Below are 20713 nucleotides of genomic sequence, written 5' to 3' on the forward strand. Positions count from 1 at the left end.
ACCGTTCAAAGCGCCGCACGTCCATCTGGGCACACCGGGTGGTGTGAAACCTGCGGCTCGGGGGCCGGAAGTGTCCCATTAGGGTTCCAATCCGGCCACCAAATGACAAGGGCGCTACAAAACCAGATGTTACTGCACTTTGCTCCATTTCCTATTGCTTCTTTGTCAAAACGGCGCCTTGAATGGCAGCCAATGAGTCATTGGGAACATTGGAATGTCGCAAAACCAACAGGAAGTCATCTAAAAATATCCCAAAGCCGTCAGGAGTTATCAAATACTAAGAAACATTCCGGAAACTCCCCTCAAATAAATAGGAAATGATGCAAAATTGACAGGGTTGTATATCTGCCCAGACTAGGAGTAGGGAACCTATGGCTCAGGAGCCACATGTGGCTCTTTTGGCTTTTTGCTAACCTGTGAGCTAAAATATGGAAACAGCTGGTGACAGAACTGAGATATTACATCTAGAACTGATTTAATATTGACTTTTTTTTGCAGTAGACTCTTCTGGAACGCATTCTCTCATTGATTAGCAACAGCATAAGAATCTTTTAATAAAATAATCATTTTTTTCTACTTTAAAAGTGGTGAAATTACACAAAAAATTGAAAAAGCATGTATGTATTTTGACTTTTAAATTCATAGTATGGCTCTCACAAGGAATAACATTGGAAAATATGAATTATTTGTCCCTTTTTTCGTCAAAAAGCCTGGCCCAGACCAACAAAAAATTACAACATCACCTATAAATGACCTAAACATTTACAGAAACTGACACAAAATGGACACCCAATGGAAAAAAAAACACTTATTAGTCAATGGAGGCCAATCAGTGATGTCTTTCAGGCCTAAAATAAAATGTCCCAACTCAGATGAGATGGTGTTGGCATGACCGTACCCCCCCTCCGGGCGAGTTTGACAGCCCCCCCCCCCCCCCCCCCCCCCCACTCCACGCCGTTGACAGGTCACGAGCGTAGCGGCTCGTCCGAGGCAAACAAACTCTCATTCCTTGGCGGCGTGCCCGGCCCTTTAAGCGAAGAGGAGATTTCCTCAGGACAGAATGTCTCCGTGTCGCCTTTCACAATGCCCCACACGGAGGAATTCCCAGGCCAAGGTTCGCCGCGGGGACGCCGTAACGATACGGGCACCTGGCGGGGAAGCCGGGACTCGGACTCGGACTTCTCGCCCACGTCGGTGGGAACGCGGCAGATAGGAACGGGCGTCATTGGCCGAGCGTTGACGGGGTAAACAGTAGAATTTAGTTGTTTTTTTTAGTTATCCAAGGCCGGACGTGGAGGAGGTGGGGGAACTGTTAATATTTATTCAGTTGGAGGTCAGGGCTGAAGACCAAAGTCACTTTTCATTGATTTGCTGTTGGGTTGGTGGATAAACCCCGTGGCGCCAAACGGGGAATTGATACATTGTGTTGGTGGAGTTAAACGTTGGGAAGAGTTAGTCAATGGAAAGTTGTCCATTTTATGGGAAGGGAGTTGATGGGAAGTACGTATATTTGTGAGTAAACTTTAGTTTTTGTATTGTGTTGTTAATTTGTAAAGCATTTTTAGACTTTTTACTGGTTGTGGATGTAAATGCGAGTATCACAAAGTATTGCAATTCCTTTAGATGATGTATTTGTTAAAATGGCATCCATTTTTTTATGTTATTGTCTTTCCTAACTGAGAGCAGACATCCAATCAATTTGAAGATCGAGGCCAATTGTATCTCGGCGAACAGTATTGCGGCAAAAGTGTTAAATTGCCGATGTGTTTTGTGAATGTAAAGAAGCGCCTTGTAACAACAAAGCGAGGTGTCGGTTGGGCCAAGTGTTTCACTTACTAGTGGCAGTAAATAGTTGCGTTAGCATTGGTGGGAAGGCGCCAACTGTTGCTTTCCACCGTGGACGCGGCTCGGGTCGGGTCCGCTTGATGTCTTTACGTTCTGCCGTCTCTCCGCTGTTTGATGTGACACGTTTGGGGAGTTGTATTGCAAAAGTCTGTTAAATTCAAATGCTCAATCTTTTCACTGCAGATGAATCGATTTTTAATGTTATTAATGCAAAGATTCATATATATATTTATATATACATATATATACACATATATATACACATTTATACACATATATACACATATATACACATATATACACATATATACACATAAATACACATATATACACATATACACAGATATACTCATTTATACACAGATATACTCATTTATACACATCTTTACACATATATACACATATATGCACATCTATACACTTATATACACACATACACATATACATATACACATATATACACATATACATAAACACATATATACACATATGTACACATATACCCATATATACCATATATACATGATATATACACATATATACACATGTATACACATATATACACATATATACACAATATATACACATATATACATAATATATACACATATATACACATATATATACACCTATATACACATATATACACATTTATACACATATATACACACATATAAACATATATGCACATGTATACACATGTATACACATGTATACACATATATACACATATATACATAATATATACACATTTATACACATATATACACATTTATACACATATATACACAAAAATACACATATATACACATTCATACACATATACACACATATTGGTTGAACGTGATTAGCTGGCGCAGGTAATGAAGCGTCTGGCAAGGTTATTTATATTGAAAGAAAGGAACAGAACACACGCCTTCTTTTATGAGCACCTCGACTTTTTACAGATGCGCAAAACACAGATTAGCGCGTCTTCGAGACTCTGTCGCCGTAAAAGCCTCCCGAAGAGAGAGAGAGAAAGAAAAAAAAAAGATTGCGCCGCTGGTTATATAAGGCGGATAGCGCCAAGGTCACATCCCTGCTACCTATCTCTTAGGTGGGGGGGTTTGTAGGTGGTTTGTGGGAGGGGTCATGTTGAAATAATGAATTGGATTGGATGTCGGTGACAGCCAATGAGGTTTCAGAAAACTAAACATGAGCGTCGTTGTCATTCTTTGTCTTATTTTGACAAAAGTGTGTGTCGTGGATGTTTGGAATTTTGAAGGAGAAATGCATGATCTTTTCGTCTGGTGTCTTTGCAGAAGTGGAGGCCAAGGAGGCGTGCGATTGGCTGAGGGCCGCCGGATTTCCCCAGTATGCTCAGCTCTTTGAAGGTAAACAAAAACATTGGAAAAATATGGATTGGTCAAGACTGATAACGATTATTAGGTGGTGGAGGAGGCTGATATTCAATATTTATTTGCAGTAAATGTGTCAAAGTTATATTGTAGGAGAAAAATACCCAAAAAATGTACCATTCTTTTGACCCTGAAGATTTCCAGTTCCCCATCGACATCAGCCACGTCAAACGAGACCACGACTTTCTGGACAAAGATCTCGTCGAGCCGCTTTGCAGGTGAATGCTCTTTTACTTTTTTGTTTTTTTTAGACGTCAACTCAATTTCATAAGGGCCGGACCATTTTAGATATAATATTATGATTTCTTTTTAAATAAACGGATTAAAAGAACTGGATTAAAATACCTAAATATTTTTTATAGATCCAAAACAATGTTTATTTGAGCTTTTCTTTACATATTTTTAGATTTTACAAAATGATATTTGAACTAAAAACTGAAAAAATGGATTAAAAATGACAATTATTGATTTAAAAGGGGGAATATTAGGAAATTTAATATACCCTTATCCTCAAAGGGGTTGCGGGGGTGCTAGACCCTGTCCCAGCCAACCATTGGCACCAGATTCAGGCCTTCCCAATAAAACCATAAGATAACTTTAACACTCCACATTAGCGAAACAAGCTAACTCCACGTATACTCTCTTTCCATTTTTTCCACTTTTTTTTACAACGTCAAACTCAATTAAGCCATAAAAAAAACCCCACTCTTCAATACAACTCCATTACGGCTCCATTATGGCTCCTCTCTTCCGAGAAGACTCGAAAACAGCGCCGGGGTCGCCACGGTAACCGCGGCGACAATGAAGAGAGGGGAAAATCTGGCTCGGGGGGGAATCCACGCACACACTGTGACTCCTCCAAGCGGCCCTAAAGCAACTCATCTAAATTCCAGAGTGGCCACGGGGACCGACGGAAAGGCAGCCATTGCCCCCGCCATCTTGCGGCACCAAAATAAATTGGCCCATGGCGATGTATAATTCCGATTGATATGATTGATACTATCCGCTAAAAACCTCCTTTTTATAGCAGCCAAGTTTAAAGCTCTTGAAACCTTTTGACCAAAAGAGGCCCCGCCCCACTTTTTGATAGATTTTTGCTATCTACAGTAACAACCATGGCAACTTATTGTTTGGCTAACCTTTTTAGTGGAGTCTTTTCGCCTTCAGGAATTGAAACGTCAATCACACGGAAAAAAAATATCATTTTTTTTATGTAATCGTTGGTAAGATGTCAAATAATTTGTTGTAATTGACAGTGGGCGTGTCCTGATGTCGATTTTTGTATTTTTTTTCACTCTGATTTATTCTCAGCATATATTTTGCACATTGGAGGTATTTTTGTTGTTTTTTTGCAAAAACAGAGTCGGGTTTAAATGCATTTATACTTAAGAAATAACTTTAAATGAGTTAAAAGCAAATGTATTGAATGGTAAAGTTAAATACAACTGAAATGATTATTTTCCCTTTCAGACGCCTCAACACCTTAAATAAGTGTGCTTCATTGAAACTTGATGTCAACCTTCCAAAGAAGAAAGTAAGTATGGACTGCCATTATTCATCGTCTAATTGAAATAGAAAAGAACTAAAAACACAAAAAATGAATAAAAAATGACAAATATTGATTTAAAAGGGGTAAAAAATCAGACAATCTAATATACATCTATACTCTTCATTTTAATTTGATCCTAAAACATAAAATCAGCACTCATAATTGACTTTCCCGGCCACACAAAATGATGCATCGGTCCAGCTTTGGCCCCCGGGCCGCCACTTTGACACATGTACAGTATTCTGATGAGTCGGCTCTATTTATGGCAGCATGTTTTGAAATGCATCTCCATTTCCCCATTGCGTAACGTTATGAACTCCGGAGGGATTCCTGCGCTCATCATTGTCCTTCCCAGTGATAACAATTACGCTGTCTGTAATCTTATACCTGGCAACCTAACCTATTTAGCTTTAAATAGCTTTCTGGCTGATGATACAATAGGAAAACAACGATAGCGTGCGGGTATCTCATCCTCACTCACTCATGTTTATATGTCACGCCCCTTCAGAGCGAAGACTCGGACGAGGACGACCCGTTCGCCATCAGCGACAAATGGACCTTTGAACGCAGTAGTCGGCGCTGGTCCAGGCTTCAGGACATCGACGGCCTCCTGGGGGATGCCTCTACGGGGGATCCGGCGCCGTTGAGGACCACCACAAGCAGCGAAAGCGTCCTGACAGATCTCAGCGAACCAGAAGCGTCTTCACTCCACAGCGGGGGAAGCGGGGGAAGTGGTTCGAGGGGTCCCGACGACTCAGACGGATCCGACCGGGCCCACCCGGATTCGGCGCTCATGCCCGACTCCACGGCTCACGCGGGCCGCCACGGCTCGTCGCTACGGAAACGCGGGAAAACCAGCCGCGCCCGTGCTAAAGATTTCCTAAGACGTATGGAGACGTTGCGTTCTCGGGGGACTCTAACCCGAAACCGTAAGTCCTCGGAGGTCATCGGAGCCCCAATGCCTCGCCGGGAGAACCATTCCCCCGAAAACACGGTTGACGTCGAGCCATCCCGTGGCCATCCGTCCCGATCCGGCAGCGAAGGTAGCGCCCGTTCCAGCGGTAGCGCCGCTAGCACGCCAAGCCTAAAAGAACGAAGACAATCCCGCGCCGACCATAAACGAAGCGGCATGTACTTGGAAGACGTTGACATTTTCTCGGGCTACCGAGTAGCCGAACAAAACCGTCTGAACGAATTCTGTTCCTACGAGGACCTGGTGGTCCACATCCCCGAGGACCACAAACCCGGAACTTTCCCCAAAGCGCTGTCTATCGAGAGTCTATCGCCGTCCAACGGCGCTTCTATCAACTGGCACACGGGAAGCGTCCATCTAGACTCGGTGCTGATTTCCTGCCGGCAGGAAGGCCGACCCGTCACACGGTGTTGTTCGCGGGGGAGCCGGATCAGCGTCTACGACAACGTCCCAGGTTCCCACCTCTACGCCAGTACCGGGGACCTCATCGATCTGGAGAAAGAAGACCTCTTCCCCCACTTGGACGACATTTTGATGCATGTCAGCGGTCTGCAGCAGATCGTGGACAGATGGTCCAAAAATGTCCTGCCCGGCGGGGAAGGGGCGTCTAAGTCTGAGGAGCCCGGTCGGATCCAGTTAGACCTGGAGGCCGATTCCGTGGCGGAGAACCGGACTTGGCCCAGCGCCGGGGACGGGGTTTCTCTCTCGGACGGGGACACGACTGGGCTCAGGGAACGGAGGGACTCGGGAGTGGGCGCCTCGCTTACCAGACCCAATCGGTAAGACCTGAATGATCGTTGCCGTTGTGGAAAGACAGCCACTCTGACTCTGCTTGGCGCTGTTTTTGGTTCCTGCAGGTTACGCTGGCCCAGTTTTCAGATCTCGAACCGTCTCAGCCACTCAGTGGCGTCGCTGCAGATCAGCAATCAGTCGGCAGGCCAGCTGAGCTTGTTGCAGAAGTTCTCCCTGCTCCGCCTCACCGCCATCATGGAGAAGTACTCTCTGTCCAACAAGCACGGCTGGACCTGGTCAGTATCTCCACCACACCTTACCATGCCACCGTGACCGGACGTTTGGTCGCCGGTCTTTTGGTGACAGAGAGTTTACTGTTGGAACCAGCTCTCAAAATTATATTCATGAGAGAGAGTTTAATATCTAAGCGAGAAGTTTAATATCTAAGTACTATTTAATATCTAAGTACTAGTTAATATATAAGTACTGTTTAATATCTAAGTACTGTTTAATATCTTAGTACTGTTTAATATCTAAGTACTGTTTAATATCTAAGTGCTGTTTAATATCTAAGTGCTGTTTAATATAAGTAGAGTTTAATATCTAAATATCTACTGTTTTCAACATTGCTTGGATATTAAACAGTACTTAGATATTAGATTCTCTCTCTCTCTCTTAGATATAAACTCTCTCTCTCACGAATCTAATTTTGAAAGCTGGTTTCAACTCTGTCACCATTTGACCGGTGACCAAAAGGTACCAAAACACTGATGACCAAACGTCCGAGCACCCCACGCCACGGATTCCCCCAACGTCTTTGACATCATGTGTTCTTGTGTCCCCCAGGGCAGTGCCAAAGTTCATGAAACGAATCAAAGTCCCGGACTACAAGGACAAGAACGTGTTTGGCGTTCCCCTTATTGTTCACGTCCAACGCTCCGGACAACCGCTGCCACTCGGCCTTCAGCAGGCATTGCGATTCCTGAGGAGCCAGTGTCTGGACCAGGTCAGATCTTTAAAAAAAACTGAACTACCGTATTTTCACGACTATAAGGCACACCCTCAATGAATGACACATTTAAATTTGTTTCCATATATAAGGCGCACTGGATTATAAGTCGCCCTGTCTATTTTGGAGAAAATTTAAGACTTTCAAGTGCTCCTTATAGTCCTGAAAATACGGTAAATATTTTTACTGTCATAACCCAAAGCACATAACAAACCATTTTGACCTTTAGGTGGGACTATTTCGCAAATCTGGCGTCAAATCCAGAATCCAATCGCTGAGGCAGATGAACGAAAACTCTCCGGACAACGTAGACTACGACGACCAATCCGCTTACGACGTGGCGGATATGGTGAAACAGTTCTTCCGAGATCTCCCCGAACCACTTCTCACCAGCAAACTGGGCGAAACCTTTCTCCACATCTACCAATGTAAGTTGACATCAGCCTGGCTCCGCCCCCATACAAGACTCCACTCATCAATATTTCTTTTCAGACGTACCCAAGGACCAAAGATTACAAGCCGTCCAAGCCGCTATCATGCTGATGTCGGACGAAAACCGAGAAGTCCTTCAAACCCTGCTGTGTTTTTTGAGTGACGTCACGTCTTCGGTGGACGAGAACCAGATGACACCTATGAACATCGCCGTATGCCTGGCGCCATCCCTTTTCCATCTTAACATACTCAAGAAAGACAATCTCTCCCCCAGGTAAGTAAAATCCTCGCCATAGTGTCATTTTTTTGCAACTGACGTTCATTAAAAAGGTGCCAGACTCGTTTCTAGCCTCGGGGCGTTATTTTTTTTAAAAAGAACATTGGCCACTCTTGGTGTTTTATGACACCAGGCCGCGACAAACAAAGTAAAGCTCTTTAATTTAGACTTTTAGAGCAATGAAGTAGTTTCTCAAAGGATCAAAAGAGGCACCCTGCTAAGAACAGGCTTTATATTGGTGTGCAACGCATCAACACATTGACGATCCAAACGTTTTGACTCACTTATTTAATGATGGAATCCCATCAAAATGAAGGATCCAAATTCAGACTATTGGAATTGTGATGTAAAAAATGTTTTTTGTAACGTTTTGGATCTGAATTGTGGAATAAGATTGTTTTCGGAGGTAATGATTTCAGTATGTGACTCAATGGAAAATAGTGTTCCAGGCTCGCTGTTTTTATATGGGCAAAGCCATGTATTAACTATTTTTTCCGATAAAACAACTAAAACGCTGGTTGTCACGGCAACTAAACGTAACCAACACGTTGGCTTGGCGTACAACACATCCGCTAAGAGTCTTTGGCCAATAAGGAAACGGGATTCCAACTGTGGTTTGTGTGTGTGTGTTGTGTTTTATTTTACAACAAAAATGCCACATCTCATTCAGTAAAACTGCAGCATAACACTTTAATATTTCTTAATACATCCCTTTTTACTTGACTTTGTACTTTATACTTTTGACTTTAATGATGAGTGATGAGTATGTTAATACTTTAGTCCTTTTTCTCTGTTCATGTTTCATATGTACTCTTAACGGATGCACTTTTTTATATGTATCCTATCTTGTCCTCACCTGGCCCATCTGTCACATTTTTAAAGTCGATATGGCCCCCGCCTGGGCCCAAAAGTTTGCCCACCCCTGATCTATACTCTTCATTTTAATTTGATCCTAAATCAGAAAGTTGTGATTTAATTTCCCGGGCCACACAAAAAGATGTGGAGGGCCAAATTTGGCCCCCGGGCTGCCCCTTTGACACACCTAGCGGCACAATAACGGGCTTCCTGTTTTTCCATCAAACTCAGGGCCATGCGGAAGAAGTACGCCAGTGGCCGACCAGACCAGAAAGACCTGAACGAGAACTTAGCGGCCACACAGGGTTTGGCACACATGATCATCGAGTGCAACCGTCTCTTTGAGGTACCACGACCACGACGGACCCATTTCATTGGTCAGATCTTTACCTTCCACTTTTCCCATTAGATACCTCACGAAATGGTTACCCAGTCGCGCAATTCGTACGTGGAGGCCGACTTGCACGCGCCCACCTTCGAGGAGATCTACAAGCAGCTGGAAGACGATTACGGGACGCACCAGAACCACGTGGAGGGAAGGTTGGAAAACCTGCGGAGGGAGGCCCGCGAAAAATCCAAATATTGGGTGTCTTGTGGGAGTTGTGACAATGCCGAGCTCTACTATAAAAAGGTAAGTGTCGACCTTAGCGTTAGTTTATTTTAGGGGATTTTTTTGCTGTATTTGGTGGTGCCTTTACAATTAATTTATGCTATGCTTGAGATTTTTGCATAGCGAAAAAGTGGATTTTGTTGTAGTTTCGGATCATTTTCAGTTTTTGATTCGGATTGAATTTGTCCAAAACTGCTTGAATGCAGGATTCTAAAAATAAAAACATTTTAAAAGATATATTGAACTCAATAATAAACAAGTATAAAATAAATGACAGGCCAAAACATTAGCTTAAAAAAAGTAAAGTTTACTTCGACACATGTGCTCTTAATGTTCCTTTTTTTCCGTAAAGTAAATAAACTAGAACACTTTATTTTGGTTTGTGCATTTAAAATTTTAAGTCTAGTTTTTACATTTTTTGATTGAAGTAGTTCAACATGCCAGCTTTTTCAGCACATTTATTTTGTCTTATTTTTGCCCGACAGCTCATTGCTGCTCACTAGTGGTCATGAGTGGAAGTGCAGCCACCGTAATATTTATATCCACCGAAAAGAATCATTTATGATGCATTTTGAATCTATTATTCGTACTGTACCACGTAATATTTTGTGAAATGCATTTTCTTTGGTCGTAGGGGTAACATTCTTATATTTTTTTGCTTTTGCAGGTGGGCGACGGGAACCCATTAAGGCGCTGGAGGGTTTCTGTGGAGGTTGAAGCGCCGCCGTCCGTCGTATTGAACCGCGTCCTACGGGAACGCCACATGTGGGATATCGACTTGTTGCAATGGAAAGTGTGCGAGACCCTCGACAAGCACACGGAGGTTTTTCATTACGTCCTCAATCGGATGCCTCCTCACCCTAGTCGAGACTTTGTGGTCCTCAGGTGAGCCTTTGGATTATGGTCAAATAAAGCGAAACATTCCCAAATATGGGCAAAACGTGGATATGTGTCGGGTTTTGGACATTTGACGCTAATTCGTAAAACAAACGCCACTTTTGTTTTCTGTTTTTGAGTGCCTGATGTGTAAAACAGATCCAAAATGGTGGGCGGTTAACTTGACAGTTTCCGACTTGAAGACAGATTGGGTTTTCTGGGGGTTGTCTTAAATCGAGGACCTGTGGCGTGTTTTTTATTCTGACAAAGTCATTTTTTTCTCACCAGGTCGTGGAGGACAGATTTGCCCAAAGGCGCCTGTTCCCTGGTTTCCGTCTCCATCCAACACGACGATTGTCCTCCTGTCGGAGCAGTGCGAGCTATTGTGTTGGAGTCCAATTACCTCCTGGAACCCTGCGGCTCAGGAAAGTCCAGACTCACTCATATTTGCAGAGTGGATTTGAAGTAAGTGGCTATGTTTTGTTCCCCCCCCAAAAAATATCCATTTTCGATACCAGGGTGTCTCGTTTTTTGTCAGGTAATGATGGTAGTTTAAGGGACGTTGGATGGATGACAATTTGGACTGCTTTAGGGTAGAAGAGTCTGACTCACTTTGGTTCAATTGAATTGAATGCTTTTATTGTCATTGTGATAGTATATAATGAGATTTAAAGTTTCAGCATCAAGTGCAATAATAAATCATATATTTTAGAAAAATTAATACACTCTAAATTGGCCCTAGGTATGAGTGTGAATGTTTTTTTTGGCTCAAGCACCCCCGGCGACCCTCGTGGGGAAAAGGAGGTTCAGAAAATGAATAAATAGAAGAAAAAATCAATAAATAATCAAAAAATAATCAGGAAATAATCCAAAAATAATTTAAAAAATGATAATAAAAATTCAATACATCATCAAAAAATAATATGGAAATAATCAAAATATAATCAACAAAAAAAAATCAAAAATTCAATAAATCATCAAAAAATAATAAGGAAATCATCCAAAAATAATACAAAAAGAATTTAAAATTAATCAAAAAATAAACCAAACATAATACAAAAATAATCTAAAATTAATCAAAAGATAAACCAAAAATAATTTTCAAATTAATCAAATATTCAATGAATAAATAAATTAATAATCTACATAAACAATTAGTCAAATGAAATAAGTAGTCAACATGACTAAGTGGTCATTAAAAATAGGCTATCTGGTACAAAAAGTGACTAAATTGGTTAGCCTATGGAGTTTTAATGCAAATAGAAGATAAGACAAGATAAGAGATCTCATATAGTTGATTTTTGGCCCAAAATGTGCGTCAATGTCACTGTACACGTTAATAGTGGCTTTTTGTTGTTGTTGTCTTCCAGAGGTCGGACTCCGGAATGGTACAACAAAGCCTTCGGCCATCTTTGCGCCGCAGAAGCCGCTCGGATCCGCAATTCTTTTCAGCCGCTCATCGCAGACGGTCCCGAGACCAAAATATGAACTTCATGAAAAAAGAAAAATTAGCGCGGAAACCCCAAAACGAAGGCACATTGAAATATATCATATCATATTAAGCTCCTGTGTTTTTTTGCACAATAACAAACGAGTACATCTTTTAACTGTGGAGCTTATTTAGGGGAAAAAAAATCAATCTTCCTGCCAAAATTATGGAATTTAATATCCATCGATAATCGAAAAACCTCCGTCGTACGTTATTGTATGGAAATAATAATACTCTTATATTATATACGATGTCTAGGACATTCAAACTTTTTTATGCTTCTGAGAAGCATGTACATATTCATATTATATGCAGATTTAAAGCTATAATTATTATTATTGCCCGTGTATATACATTTGTGGATATAAGACGTGTATATATATATTGGATATTTGTGAAGGGATTCATCGTACGGTTATTTCATATATCGTGAGTTATGATTAAAAACAATGTAAACTGGTTTTACTTCAGTATTGCAATTGATGTCCATTGTTTTTATTCAATTTGGACCTGGTTTGCTTGAGAATGACTTATGGTTTAACTTGGTTAAACCTGCTTAATGTGCCAGGGGCAGAAAAATATGTATTTGTTTGTGTGTGTATGTGTGTATGTGTCTGTGAGTGTGTGTTTTTTAAATAAAGCTGCCAGAATAATATTTTCCATTCATTTCAATGCAAACCAGATGGATGTTTAGAAGCCTATGACAGTTGAGTAAAGTAAAGGGGGGCCCTCTAGTGGACAGTTTGTGTCAAAGATGCTATTAAAGTGGAATATATCGTATTTTTTTCTGCAATATTTTATTTTTTTTCATATGAATTTAGTGCAGGTACATTTTTAAAGGGAATTCATATGGTTTCAGTTTTATTTTTTGGGGATTAATATTTAAAACAGTATTTTTTTAGATGTAGTTGTAATATTAAAGGGATGCATTTAATTGTTTTCAGGTATTTTTTAACTAAATTATTAATGAAGGTAATTTTTAAAAGGGAAATCATATGGTTTCAGATTTTACTTTTAGGGTTTAACATTTAAAACAATATTCTTTAAATGAAGTTGTAATATTAATGGTATTTTCAGGTATATTTTTAAATGAAATTATTAATATGAAGAAACAACTTGAAAAAAATATTCCAAGCCAATTGTATTGTAAGAGCCAACTCTCAAAACTCTATTCTGACCAAAAAAAGGCCCTTTTAAAATATATTTTTAAGTAGATGATCACCTGGGTAATATCCATTGCATTAAAGCAAAATGGAACAAAAGGTGCTTTTCATGCTTCTGCTGCAAAACAACCCAGAATCCATTAGCTAGTGCCTACATTACACCTGAGGAAGTTTAATTAACCTCAATGACTGTTTGATATCTCCAAATAAAGGAAGTTCATTTCAAGGTTTTGGCTATGGAGCTACAATTTGTTAGCAATAGAGTCAATCTCAATAGCCATCAATGGCTTCTAATGAAAACTGATAAATGACGCTCTCAGGATTAGTATTAATATTATTATTTTTTCCTCTGGTAGGACAAGAATAAAGATTTTTTTAGTTTAATTAAATCTTAGGTCCAATGAGACAGGTAAAAGATGTATTTTTACGTTTTTTTACTGACTCGAAACCGAATTAAATGTCAGTCAATGAAAAGCATCCGTGTGTGAAATTGAACGAGAAGTTTTCCATTTTGGTTCCTTGTTTTTCTCAATTTTCTGCAATGGATTTAATTATTACTGTATCAAATCATTTGATGACCAGAAACACATTTTTAACGTAAATTAATAACACTGAATTGTTTTCAGCATCAATGTTTAGTATTACATTCTGAAGCTAACATTTTCCAAATTTCAATACATTCATTCTATATTTTACTAATAAGTCAAATTCAAGAATGTTTTTACAGTTCATATTCTCTATACATCAATAAACTTCATTTGAATTGTATGACAATACATTTTTGGTGGGCGGTCCACCATGATGCAGGGGGCCGGATCTGGCCCTCGGGCCTCCACTTGGACACCCATATTCTAAAACCAATGCATTTTAGCGTTTAGTAAATCCAAACCTCTGATCCCAATCCTCAAATTATGGATCCTCTTAATAAAACAGGTCCCTGTTTACATTTATTCCGCTGCTGGAAATACATTTCATGCAAATGAAATTGGCACTTCCGTATACTGCCGCCAGAGGGCACTGATGGTCACAAGCGACAGAACACGACCATTCCAAAGGACGCTGAACTAGACACGCGCTCAGCTGAGCGTGGTGGGACGCTGCACGGGTTCGTGAACCGACCGGTAACGGCTGGACAAACGGGCATTTCTTCACGATCTAACCTCTCTCCTGGACGGATAAAGCACGTAAGAAGGAAAAAGGACTCGATCGGTGTAGAAAATGCCGGGCTCCGTGCCCGTAATGGAGCGAGCGTCCGCTCCAGGCGACGCCGGCGTGAAGGCGGCCATGTCCGCCGTGGGCACCGCACTGATGCCGGCGGGCGTCATCGACCCGTCGGTACCCATTCGAGACATTCAAACCAAATTCGGCGTCCTAAGTGAGCTCATCCGAGCTGGGGAGGTCAGCAATCGGGACATCGTGGAAACCGTCCTCAATTTGGTAAGTCAATCCTATGTTTTTTTTCCCCATTTTTTAAGGCTTTTTTTCTGGATTAATGATGTGCACCTGTATTATGGCGTGGGTAAACATATGGTATATTAATGGATGTCTAAAATGAATGGCCTGGGGAAGCTTGTATGTGTTTTTTTTGTTAGATTTTGTGAGAAAAGTTGAGAGATGGAGGATAGTTTTTTAGTTTGAACGCAACTTTATTGGATGATGCTTGATGAGGTAAGTACATCAGGGGTGCTGGAGACTATCTCAGGGGTGCAAAGGTCAGGAAAGAGATGAGTAGGAGGTCTGGGGGGTTAATTTTGTTCCTATTTGTATGTTAGTTATGTTCCAGTTTTGCCTATGTTTCTTTAAAAAAGTATATTTTTGAATGTTGTTTACGATACTGTATTTCTTATGCCATGATGGGTTAGTTGCATTGCATTGTGGGTATGGGAAGAGGCTGGAAAATGCTGCTGATGCTATTTTGCATAAAAAAATGACAAAATATTGTGATGAAATGTGATGAAAATGTTTAAAATGTTACTAAATCATACAACGGGACTTGTTAAAACCTATTACATCAACATATTTTTATGCATTGTTATTAATTTTGCATTTTTTAAAAGATGACCTGTCAATCAGCATAGCGCCACTGTCTCGGGTGAAAAAAAACACCAAAAAAAACATTTCCAAAATGATTAATTTTCAATATATTTCCGCAGAACATCCCCAAAAAAACCTGCTATTCGTTGCCCGTCGCAAAAATCAAGTTCTAACTAACCGATTCCGCAAAAAAGCACCGAGTAAAATAAATGACATCACTTGCAGATTACGCAATCAAGCCTTTTTGACGGAAAAACACCTGATCATTACACTCAAGCCTTAATGACGACAATTGCGGCGACAACGGCGGCTCATTTCATCCAATTCCCTCCTTTTGTGCCGAGTATATCTCAAACGAAATGATTTTATCTTTTTCTCAGATATTTTCTTGTCTACAGGAACAAACCATTAAAAAAAGATGATACAAACCAGAGTAGAATTGACAAAAACCCATTCCCACTTGACAAAGTCTCAAATGGAGTCCAAACAATGACCCTATTTTGACCGCCACGGACGGCACGTCCAGGCAAAGCGGCAAAATATTGCGGTTACGCGAAGCTTATTAACGTTACGCCTGGTTGAACGACTCTACTATTGTATGTAGTCCAAATAATAGCCGTCAAAGCATTGGCGCTCATAACAAGCACTAACTGCTGTTAATGGTCTTATAAAACCCATGAGAGGAAATGTAAGTACAAATTGGAGCAAAAACAAGCCACGCTGAAATATTATGCTTCTATTTTACACTGAGGCTATGGCTCATGAGCCATTTGTGGCTCTTTTGATGGGTCTATATGGATTAAAGCAGATATGGGCAAAAACTACGGCCTGCGGGCCACATCTGGTCCGCTAGGCGTTTTAATCCGGCCCTCCGATGTTGTCCAAATGTTTTTTTTTTTTGCCCCAAGATGGCGTTGTTACACGGAAGCTGGTTGCAGTAGCTCTGTCCACTCTTATTTGTTTTTGGTGTTTTACTGCCCTTCTATTTTTTTAAATGACATTTTAGTATTTCTTAATACATTCCTTTTTACTTTACCTTGTACTTTATACTTTAATGATGAGTATGTTATTACTTGAGTCCTTTTTTTCTGTTTATGTTTCATATGTACTGTTAACGGATGCACTTTTTTATTTGTATCGTATCTTGTGCTGACTAAGACGACAAAAGTGCGGTGACTTATCGCTGTGTCAAATGACCAGTTTAGTTTCCCACGGCGCCCCCAATTAAGAGTTTAAAACAATCCTTTTGAACTCTTGTAATTGCGTCGGATAAGCTGGCGGCGGCTCGGTGAAGTGGTGATGAATGTGGTTGGACCCCATGTTGGTAATCGCAAGATTTTTTTCTATGAACGGCGGCGTATTGCGCCTCCCACGCAAATCTTCAACGGCGTGATGACCATCTGGCACGGGCCTTTGGATGTGACCACAATTTTACACCTTGACATATGCTGGCTATTTTTATCACTTGGAAATGGAGTGTCATTGTCAAACAGGTTCTCTTTAGGAGCGACAACCTGATCATGTATTTGCCCAAATTGAACACTGCCTGCCAACTTTGACCCTCATTTGATACCCTGAAACTGGTTTGAAACCCGATTGGAAACCCAAATGCGGTTACAGAGCCTACTCTGAAACCCACACTGGGTTTGACAGCCTAATTGAAACCGAAACTGGGTTAGGCAGCCTATTTTATAACCCAAACTGGGTTTGAAACCTGATTGGAAACCCAAATGGGATTCCAGAGCCTACTCTGAAACCCCAACTGGGTTTGGCAGTCTATTTTGTAACCCAAACTGGGTTTGAAACCCGATTGGAAACCCAAAAAGGGTTCCGGAGCCTACTCTGAAACCCAAACTGGGTTTGGCAGCCTATTTTATAACCCAAACAGGGTTTGAAACCCGATTGGAAACCCAAATTGGTTTTGCCAGCCTACCATGTAACCCAAACTGGGTTTGAAACCCGATTCTAAACCCAAATGGGGTTCCACAGCCTACTCTGAAACCCTAACTGGGTTTGGCAGCCTAATTTGAAACCCAAACTGGGTTTTGACAGCCTAATATGAAACCCAAACCTTCAATTCCCAACGCCCTACCCGCCATTGACGACAATCGACATCCAATCCTTATCCACTGGGAGATCTTTCTCCCGGTTCCAACACATCACCACTCACCATCAATGGCAGCCAGCCATTTGCCAAAAAAATGCCTATCTCCAAAACCCTTCCCTCCAAAACATGCAATTTTCTGCATTGAAAAGCTCCCCCCTCAGACCTTTCAAAAAGATCTTCGTTTTTTTCCCCTTCCAGGCTGTTTTTCACTTGCTTTTCTCCACACAATGAGCAAAAATGGCTGCTAAAGTGAGCGATAACAAACAGCCCTATTCTTTAATATTTGCCAGCGCCCGGACCGCAGCTGCTTTTCAAAGTAGAGCAAAGGGCGGGCGGGGGTCCATTTCCTCCATGTCAGCCAGGTCTAATTCCCTCCTTACTTCACCCGTCCTTCATATGGGTCCGCCTAGCTTTGCCCTGGAGACGCCTGCATGGACGGCGTATATCATAAAAGCTTTTGGCGTAGTCGGTCGGGGGACGCTTCTGCTCGCCCGGCAGACCCCCACACCCCCCAAACACCCCCCCCATCCATGTTTACGAGCTACCCAGCTAGGGATTCGCTGCTTGCTTTATGGTTGGATAATAAACCTCGGTAATATTTCAGGCAGTTAGTCATGCCATTTCCATTCGTGATCATTTTTTATTTTTTTAAATATTTTTTATGGTGGTTGTGGTGTGGCTTTTCTCTACTTGGATATAGAAAACTTAAGCAGGAAAATTAAAGGAATTATTAGAGTGAAATATAAACATCGTTAAGTAAAAGTCAACATTAAAGTGAATTTAAATAGAAAAAGAATAAATAAGGGGAAGATGCTAGAAAGGAATTAAAATATATAATACATTGTGTTACATAAGTGATCAAATGAATTAAATAATGTCATATATTGTAAATTATTGAGTTAAATATCAATTATTAAATAAAAGCGCTTTGCTATTTAGATTTTTTTGTTTTTTTTAATGTACATTGAGTCCATATACATTATTCAAATGAGGGGAGGGGAAACATTAACTATTGAAAAAAATGTATTAAAAAAACGGTTTCCTTTATATATTTTAATTTGTTTTACATTTTAAAAGGAAGTAGCATAAATATATTTTTTTGACGTTAAAAAATATCAGTCGAAAACCGGAAATATCCTGTTTTTATCAATTTTTTGCTACTTTTTTACAGCTTCAATTCAATGAAACAATGTTGACAGATTAATATTCGAGTCTATAATCAATGTGACATTTAAGCATCACATTTTCATGCCGTGAAGGGATAATGAAGCACTCCGACTATATCTAAATGGCCCAATCTATCTATATGTAGTAAAAATATGGAAGAGAGGATAACGAGCCATAATAAAAATGGATTTGCTCATCCCTTGGTATTCATCCGTGCGTCATCTGGCTCTCGACAGCTAACCAAACATTCCAAGATAAGAAAAATCTTTTTGCGTGTCTCGCTCGCTTTATTTCTTGGCGTCCAAAAATACTTCCAAGACGCTGACATCCAGACCAATCTGACCTCCTTTACAGAAATGACCATGTTGGCCCGAATATAAGACGACAGCCTCCTTTTCTAAGACTCAACTGCGTAAAAAACAACATTTTTTCTAACACCAAATTCAATTTTTATCTCCAAAATAGAATGACAATACATCTAACAAATGATCACTTATATAAATAACAAAATAAAATAACAAAATTGAGATAACTGCATTAACCCTCAAAGTGTTCGGCATTGACTTTAATGATATCTGGCGCCATCTAATGTTGTGAATAGGTATTACGTCCGGATGTAGAAAATTGTGAACACCCCCATTTTTTAGTCTTATTTCAATGCAAAAAAACAGCGTCTTATATTCGGGCCAATAATTGAAAATGCAGCTAATCTGCATAATCTAAAAAGACGAAATAATAGCATGCAATTTTTTTGTAAAACTTCATATTTTTTAATAATTTCCCTTTTTTCAATAGTTAAAATCACCAACAGTGAATCCCGTTTTCATCTTAGTAGTTAAAAGCCCCCCCTAAACAACACTTTCCCATTTATTTAACAACAATCCATGTCAATTCCCCTAATTTAAACTCTATACCCATTCACAACCTTTCATAAATTCGATTTTCATTATCATAAAAGGAATCAAACTCTTGTTCTTCAACTTATTCAAGGTCAAACAGATTGCAGTGCCCCATCCAACATGGCTCCTATAAATGCCAACGCTGCTTCCCATGTTTTTTTTCTTTTCTTCCCGACAGCTTGTCTACGTTGTGTCTAGAATACCGCAAGAGCATTACGAGATTGCCTTGCTCAAGGGCAGTGAAGGGCATGTTAACGAGTTGCCTTCAAAAGGCCTCGCCCGGCAACAAGAATATTTTATTTTGAAATGAAACGTTAGCTTAGAAAAGTCAAATATCGCTTCATATACTGAAAAAACATGTTTGAGATGCTGTGCTGTCTATTATTTTTATTATTATTATATTTTTTATAAAGCTGCACTTTTGTATGGGCTACCCGGGTACCACCTGGCGCCATGCCGACTCTCCGTCACCCCGCCACAGCGAACAATCCGGCTCAACTCCATCACAGATGCAGCTCATCTCCATACAAATGAGCAGACGCGTGCCGGGCTTTTCCTTTTTTGGGGGGTGATGCGGCGGTAGGGGGGTTTTATCGAGGGAGGGGGGCTGCCCAAACAAAGAATGGAATTGAGACCCAGCTCACTCTACTGCCGAGACAGATTTTTAACACGGCTGTCTCAGCCTGGGCGACTACACTGCGAAGAAAATGTCACGTCACGTTGTTCATGTACTATCGCAAATGTTGGGGTTTAAAAGTAGATGGGGGTTGGGGGGGGTGGGGGGGTATATGGGTTTAAGGGAAAAAATGACCTAAAGACTTGAATGTAATGTGGTTCTGGACTTACAAAGTGAGAAACTAATATATAGTGTGTCAAACTGATGGCCCCGGGGCCAAATCTGGCCCCCTGCATCATTTTGTGTGGTCCGTGAAAGTAAATCATGAGTGCTGACTGTGTTTTAGGATCAAATTATAGTATAAAGTAGAGTATAGATGTATATTTAAATTCCAGGTTTTCCCCCTTTTAAATCAATAATTGTCATTTTTAATCCAATTTTTGTGTTTTTAGTTCAAAAATATTTTTGTAAAATTTAAAAATATATTTAAAAAAATCTAAAAGAAACATTGTTTTAGATCTATAAAAAAAACTGAATATTCAGGGCTTTTAATCCAGTTCTTTTAATCCATTTATAAAAATAAAAAAATATATAAATAATATATCAAAAATGGTCCGGCTCACAACACGACACAACCCTTGTATTTTTCAGAAAAAAATGTTATTACGTGTCGTGCAGGGAAT

The 20713-nt window shown here is 40.4% G+C and overlaps 2 protein-coding genes across 7 annotated transcripts in view; both read left to right on the plus strand.

Annotated features, from left to right (window-relative positions):
• The window catches only part of stard13b (StAR related lipid transfer domain containing 13b), a 36718-nt gene extending 23894 nt beyond the window's left edge, over positions 1–12824 (plus strand). For all 6 annotated transcript variants that reach the window (XM_077722738.1, XM_077722739.1, XM_077722740.1 and 3 more), the window contains 13 exons: positions 3147–3218; positions 3379–3460; positions 4713–4776; positions 5300–6543; positions 6622–6792; positions 7343–7502; positions 7735–7933; positions 7998–8211; positions 9301–9415; positions 9479–9700; positions 10347–10564; positions 10844–11020; positions 11926–12824. In XM_077722738.1, coding sequence (XP_077578864.1) covers positions 3147–3218; positions 3379–3460; positions 4713–4776; positions 5300–6543; positions 6622–6792; positions 7343–7502; positions 7735–7933; positions 7998–8211; positions 9301–9415; positions 9479–9700; positions 10347–10564; positions 10844–11020; positions 11926–12043 — 3056 coding nt within the window. In that variant the 3' untranslated portion in view covers positions 12044–12824. The remainder of the gene's footprint in view (positions 1–3146; positions 3219–3378; positions 3461–4712; positions 4777–5299; positions 6544–6621; positions 6793–7342; positions 7503–7734; positions 7934–7997; positions 8212–9300; positions 9416–9478; positions 9701–10346; positions 10565–10843; positions 11021–11925) is intronic.
• Positions 12825–14274: 1450 nt separating this feature from the next.
• The window catches only part of LOC144200605 (neurobeachin-like), a 124208-nt gene continuing 117769 nt past the window's right edge, over positions 14275–20713 (plus strand). Inside the window, exon 1 of the mRNA XM_077722850.1 lies at positions 14275–14644. Within this exon, the coding sequence (XP_077578976.1) occupies positions 14426–14644 (219 nt within the window). The 5' untranslated portion in view covers positions 14275–14425. The remainder of the gene's footprint in view (positions 14645–20713) is intronic.

This window comes from Stigmatopora nigra, chromosome 8 (genome assembly GCF_051989575.1).
Source record: "Stigmatopora nigra isolate UIUO_SnigA chromosome 8, RoL_Snig_1.1, whole genome shotgun sequence".
Lineage (NCBI taxonomy): Eukaryota > Metazoa > Chordata > Actinopteri > Syngnathiformes > Syngnathidae > Stigmatopora > Stigmatopora nigra.